This window comes from Phoenix dactylifera, unplaced genomic scaffold (assembly GCF_009389715.1).
Source record: "Phoenix dactylifera cultivar Barhee BC4 unplaced genomic scaffold, palm_55x_up_171113_PBpolish2nd_filt_p 001879F, whole genome shotgun sequence".
NCBI classification, from domain to species: Eukaryota; Viridiplantae; Streptophyta; class Magnoliopsida; order Arecales; family Arecaceae; genus Phoenix; species Phoenix dactylifera.
Genome location: NW_024069169.1, coordinates 26,132 through 32,495, shown reverse-complemented (window position 1 = coordinate 32,495; position 6,364 = coordinate 26,132). Strand labels below are relative to the sequence as shown.

The following is a 6,364-nucleotide window of genomic DNA, read 5'->3' as shown; positions in this document are numbered from 1 at the left end:
AGAGAGAGAGAGAGAGAGAGAGAGAGAGAGAGAGAGAGAGAGAGAGAGAGAGAGATGTGGCAATCTGGTCGTAATAATCATAATATTTATTATATGACGATGCTAAATCCATGCTCAAGCATAGAATACAATGGAAGTATACTCACAATAATACAATATATAAAATCCTGTGCTATTACTACAAGCCGATCTAAAAGCTCAACCAGCTTCCATAACGGCTCTCCATGCCATACTAATACATCAATCAAACTGGACAGCAATCCACATGGCCATCATGGCTTAGAGGCTACGGGGGGTGGGGTGGCGAAGGGAATCGGCATCTTTGGAACGGAAGGAGTTTTTGGGATGGAAGGCAATGGAGGCAGTGTGGGCATGGGTGGCAATGCACCCTTGGGCACGCCTGGCACGGCAGGCATCGGCGGCAACGTGTGCTTCGGAAGAGTCGGCATGCTGGGCATCGGCGGCAATGTCGACGGCTTTGGAAGAGTTGGAACGTCGGGCGGTGGACGCAACGGCGGCTTTGGAAGAGTTGGAACGTCGGGCATCCGAGGTACTGTGGGCTTTGGCAGGGTTGGTGGCTCCGGAGTTTGCAGCAGCGAGCGAGCTGCATAAGCCATGCTGTGGCTTAAGAACATGAGTGCAATGAGGAAGAACATAGAGAAGGAAGTCTTGGAAGCCATGGTGGTATGATCGCACAAGATCTAGAGAGCTATCAAAGGGAAGGGTGCAAAAGATGTGTGCGATGGGATTGAGGGGCTAGTGGCTTGGTATTTATAGAGGTGGTTTTTTTTTTTTTTTTGACCGAATTGAGGGAACTCGATATGATCTTAGCGTGGCTAACTGGTAGTTAGATGGTTGAGTTTCAGGGGAGGCTTCTTTTTTCCATGCGTTGTTGTGAGATTTGTTGAAGAGTGTGTGCGTGGTTGCTGTTCTTCATGTTGTCGTTAGTTCACCTTCTAAGCCGTATTTGACCGTTGTCGAGGGATGACCTCAATTAGGAGAACGGACCAAACAAATGGCACCTTCTAAGCCATACTTCAGGTACACGTATCAGACAGACTATATTAATTAATTAGGTCATTAAGACTAAGGTGGCGACATAACACACGCAAGTTTGCCTTAATCGTTTAGTCTTTTGAATATATCTAACAAATGACTGCAGAAAGTCCTAGCTACGTCTGTTTGATTTGTATGAAAGAGACTGAAAGTTAACCAGGTTTTCCATGGAGATGTAATTTTTCAAGGTGCTTGTTCTGCAAGGTAGGTATAAGCTAGAAAGTCTTCCACCTCTGCTGGAACCTTCCATCTCTTTGATAGAAGTACCTTAAAGCATAAGGTTCAACATTTCAAAAGAGTGGAAAACTTTTCTTTTTCCTCCAATCTTTCTCCACTGAATCAAACAGATGGAAACTAAATATCTACCCTTATCAAGAAAATATATTTTGATCTTCTCTTATTTTTTGTAAATTACCTGTAAAATTACAATCCATATTTTGATATATTAAGTTTGTCAATTTTGGAGTGACTTGAGGTGTAGGCATGAGATTATCTAGGTATATATTTAAGCAGTTTATGCCTTTGAGATCACCTAGGTAATGATTTTGGTTTTCTTTTTCAATAAACAATATATTGAATTTGATGGTGAGTGCAAAATCCACTCTCTACATTTCATGATATATATTATTATGATCTGATGTAGAGAGTGAAATTAGATTTATATATTGGTCTAAAAGAATGGACGATGCACCCACTACAAAATTTAATATTAATGCTTAAAAACTAAAAAATCTGGTTCATTGGATATGATGTAAGAGATATAAAATAATTATCTATAAAAAACCATATAAAATCAACATATCATACTACTCATTAAAAGCATACATGATACAATGTGTCTTGAAATTTATACTTAAGGAAAAGGGTCAGCAGAAAAATAAAATAAAATAAAATCATGGATGATCACCAAGCCTCATATTATTGTTAAATGTGATTATATATATGGCGGCACTAGAGTGGTAATATGCAATATATATAGTAGAAAATTCAAAAAATTTCCTATTCACAATAAAATTTTCTATATCGAGTAAGCTTTCTAACACAACTTGAATCATAGAGGTTAGATGAGAAAGTTGTGGTTGAAAACTCAAGGCTATAATATTAATTTTGCCGAGTATATACTTATCAATTGAAGAATCCTGATCACTAAATTGTAATCCAATAGTAGAAAACCTTGTTAGTTCAAAGTGTCTAATTAGGTCGAGGAGTTATTTAATAATGCCCCATACTATCAATATAATTTGATGGCAGCTATGGTTGTTAGGTGTCTCGAAAAGCACATTTTTTGCTTGCAAGGCATAAGATTCATTACCAAAGTCTAGATATTTATTAATTTTCTGTTTGAGTTGAATTCTAGAGGTGTTTGCGACTCATATTCATTGTGAGGGACCCTAAAACAATATAAATATTCCATGTAATCTGTCTTTTGCATCACTGTGAAGAGAATTGGAGTTTATGGATTTATATTTATGTTTGATGTAGATGCTCTGAACCAATATTGGTTGTATTTAATAAATAATAAAATTAAACTTTTATTTATTTTCTTTGAGATGAATTTGAAAGCTAAGATGGATTTTTGAAATTTTAAATGAAATGTTTGGTTTCGTGTTATCGTCGGTTAAACCCCTCAGTAGCATGGCCATGTCATGCTCCAAATTTAGGCCGTGACAAATCATGCTCCGAATCTAGAACATGACACGTTCGAAGCAGGTTAACGTGAGGCTAATGTGGGCTTTATGTAAGTCATTATATGAGTCAATGGTCTGCCAAAGCAAGATGGCATGCGGGCTATCATCAGTTCATGGAGGTAGGATGACAAACGAGTTGAGGTAGGGTCATGGGTCACTTACCTCCCAATCTCAGCATGACCATGGCTATGCATCTAGGATGATCTACCAACGGTGCCCGTTTGCCTCATGAAGGTGCGGATGATGTTGTGCATGCTCGCTTTCATCATTTCGAGGAATTTTCCTCAGACTCACCTTCCAATGCATTCACTTTGTTGAACTTTATGCTGCTTTTATGAGCGAATAACATCGAGGGCCCAGAAAGCTTCCAAAAATGAATGTGGACCACCAAGGGCTCAGAAAGCTTAACACATGGCGAGTGATCAGGCGAGATGGCCCGATCTCGGTCATCCAGGAACTCTATAAAAGGAGAGGGGGGTCACCCCTCGTGGATGGAACAGCTTCCATCTTCCTCCTCTCTATCTTTCTTCTCCCTTGCCCAGTCACCATGGATCCTTCATCGATAGAGTGGCTTCTAGACCACCTTGAGGCCCTTCAACGAGCCATGGAGAGGGTGGTTAAGGTTGAAGCTAGCAGGGGCATGTACGCGGTAGGATGCCACAGAAAGCGGTCATCCACTGGAGGGCGACTAAGATAGATGCGCTCTCGAGGGTGACTGAAATCAAAGCGAAAAAGGTGGAGCTCAAGATCTCTAAGCTCTCGATGGAGCTGCAGATTGTCCGACATCAGAATACGGAGGCTGAAGAAAGGCCACCCAAGCAATAGAATGTGAGCCTTTGGCCGAGCTCATCGGGACATCATTGAGTCCCCAAAGATTGCTCGGCTGAGGACTTCCACTTGATTGCCTCGGCCTTCTTGAGGAGCCATAGTGCGAGGTAGAGGTTGGACTCCTTCTGGATGTTGTAGTCAGTGAAGATCCAGCCATCATCGAGTTGCTTCTTGATGAGGTTTAAGTGGCGACTGAGATGAAGTATGGTTTCTTGGTCGGCAACTGCTTTATCCGAGCTATCTGTAGTGTCTTAGGCCATGTTCCTTGTAAAGTTGCTCGATTGTAAAACTAACACCACTGTAATTAAAGCAATGAATGAAAGTTACTCTTTATAACTTTCTGTCTCATCTTTGCTCTAACTTCTATGATGTATGTAATTTCACCAAGCTGAGCTGCTCGATGCAACATGCAATCATCTCGATGACCATCTAGATCAGCCCTTTCGAGGGCCAAGGTGCGAACTTATTGTCGAAAAATTATTGGGGCCTTGTCCCTCAGTCTCGGTCTTGCTAAGTCATCGCTAAGAGATCGTCAGAGCTTTGCCTAGCTGAGGTGGGGACTTGAGCTTTTAAGAAAGCATTCACTTGGTGATATGGGCCAATAACTCGACCTTGACCCACTTGGTGCTACAGTTGATGGCCACTATTAGAAACTTTTTCTTTCCGGTTGCCTATGGGAACGGTCCGAGGATGTCCATCCCCATTAGGCGAAGGGCCAAGAAGCACTGATCGATGTGAGCAAGGCCACCGGCTGCTAGTGAATATTTGTGTGATGCTGGCATTGGTCTCACCTCCTTACAAAGTCAGTTGATTTCCTCTAGATGGTCGGTCAGTGGTAGCCTTGTTATACGATCTTGTAAGCTAAGGCCCCGCCCCCCAAGTGGTCTTCACAAATTTCTTCATGGACTTTTCGAAGATTATATTTGGCCTCGGAAGGTCGGAGACATCGGAGAAGAGGTATCTTCTGAACTTGTATCTGTCAATTAGTTATGCTTCCTAAAAAATAGGATTGAATGAAACATCTATTTATCAGGTGAATGTTAAAGCAAGAAAATTTTGGTGTTATCGACGCCTTGGGAGGCAAAAGCCTTTTGTACTAAGTTAGAGGTAATGCATGTTTGTTTGTTTTCTCTAGCGGGTTATAATTCATATAATTTATGGTAACTTGTGTTATAGTTATATATTTCCTTCATCCTTGACTATGTTTTAGTTTCTGAATCACCAAAACCAATAACTCTCATTGCGCGTCATCTCCCTAGAGGAGGAATTTAGGGGGAAAATGTTGTGACTATGAAGGAGGATATTATTTATTAGCTTAACTCTGCCACACTAAAACTAGGGGTTTAACTTCATCATGGTATATTTTTGAATCTCTTAAATAGATTCTGCATCTTTCTCCATGAAGTGTGATCCATTTGCCTCATGCATATATCAAAAAGAACAGTTCGATATTTAAATTTACGGTTACATTGTAAACCTACATGTTGACATTTTTAAAGTGATCAAAAATTATATGGGACAATTTGGATTCTTTCTTTGATTATACTCTTTAGTCTTGATTATCTACATTGATCATGAAGTTTCAAATTGCTGATTTAGGGGGCTTTTGTATTTTAACCATCATCATCTTTTCAAGTATATAAAGAAAGCATAGATATCTATCGGAGTCTATGGAGGTTTATTATGATAGTTTCTATGACGGGATGGCATTGACTAGGGCTGATAAAACTTTGGCCCAGAACAGTAGTAAGAAGATCGAAATATAGTATGATGTTCTATGTTGCTAGTAATATGCATTGCAAAGAGGAACTTACAACTGAATGAAAGAAAAGCTCAATCTTCTTTATTTATACCCAGGCAATTAATAAGTTGGGAAATTCATCAAGGCATTTGGTATAGAAAGATCATCCCAAGATCAATAATGATGAAGGTAGAGGTAATGAGATCACCATATTTGGTTGTACCATATATAGTGACCTTATGTGGCAATGCTTTTAAATTAGCCCCACTCCTCAAATTACGCCGCAACTTAATGACGGAAAATCTATTCTTAAAATCGGATATCCAAGATCTCCCTAGTGCAATAATCCTAGGCTGAAATATGGGGACAAAGATACCCTTTAGTCTAGCAGAAAAAATTGGTATATCAATATATCTAATACATTATACCAGTATTATATATATTATATCATATTGATAGAACATATATTGTATTTACTATATATTATATTATAATATATGATTAATCATTTTATTTTTATATTGGTATTCAATTATAATTTTAATTATAACATAAAGACATTATTGTACTTTATAGTTATATTATGAAATAGTTTAATATATTACTTCTATTTACCTTATTTTTCAAACAAAATATATATTAGTATTAAAATAATAATATGTTATGATTATAAATAAAAATATTAATTTTGTTATAATAATTAACATTATAGGTCGGATGAAGGAAGACAACCAACACAAGTTGTGTCAAAATAAGTAAAGGTTGATGTGGTATGACTACTGGTCTAGTGTTGCAGAATGATCATGCTTGTATACGTGGATAGTGGAAGATGGTTGACAATTGTTACTAGGACTATTAGGAGTGAAGATCAGACATGCAAAGCAACTATCGAGGTGGATAGTTATTATTCCTTAAGGCAATTGTTATGTATCAGTATAAATAATAGAGTTGTACTCAATATCAAGGATCCTCCAATAATCAATTCAATTAAATTACCTTTATCTTATTTTGAGTATTAGTTATTTGCTACTACCAGTGCCAGAGTTTGGAA

General features: G+C 38.4%; 1 protein-coding gene across 1 annotated transcript; it reads right to left on the bottom strand.

Moving 5' to 3' along the window:
* Window positions 1–57: 57 nt before the first annotated feature.
* On the bottom strand, window positions 58–760 carry LOC103722889 (protein PELPK1-like). Its single transcript, XM_008813610.4, has one exon. It carries the CDS (start codon window positions 678–680, stop codon window positions 273–275), a length of 408 nt encoding a protein of 135 aa, XP_008811832.1. The 5' UTR covers window positions 681–760; the 3' UTR covers window positions 58–272.
* Window positions 761–6,364: the final 5,604 nt, after the last annotated feature.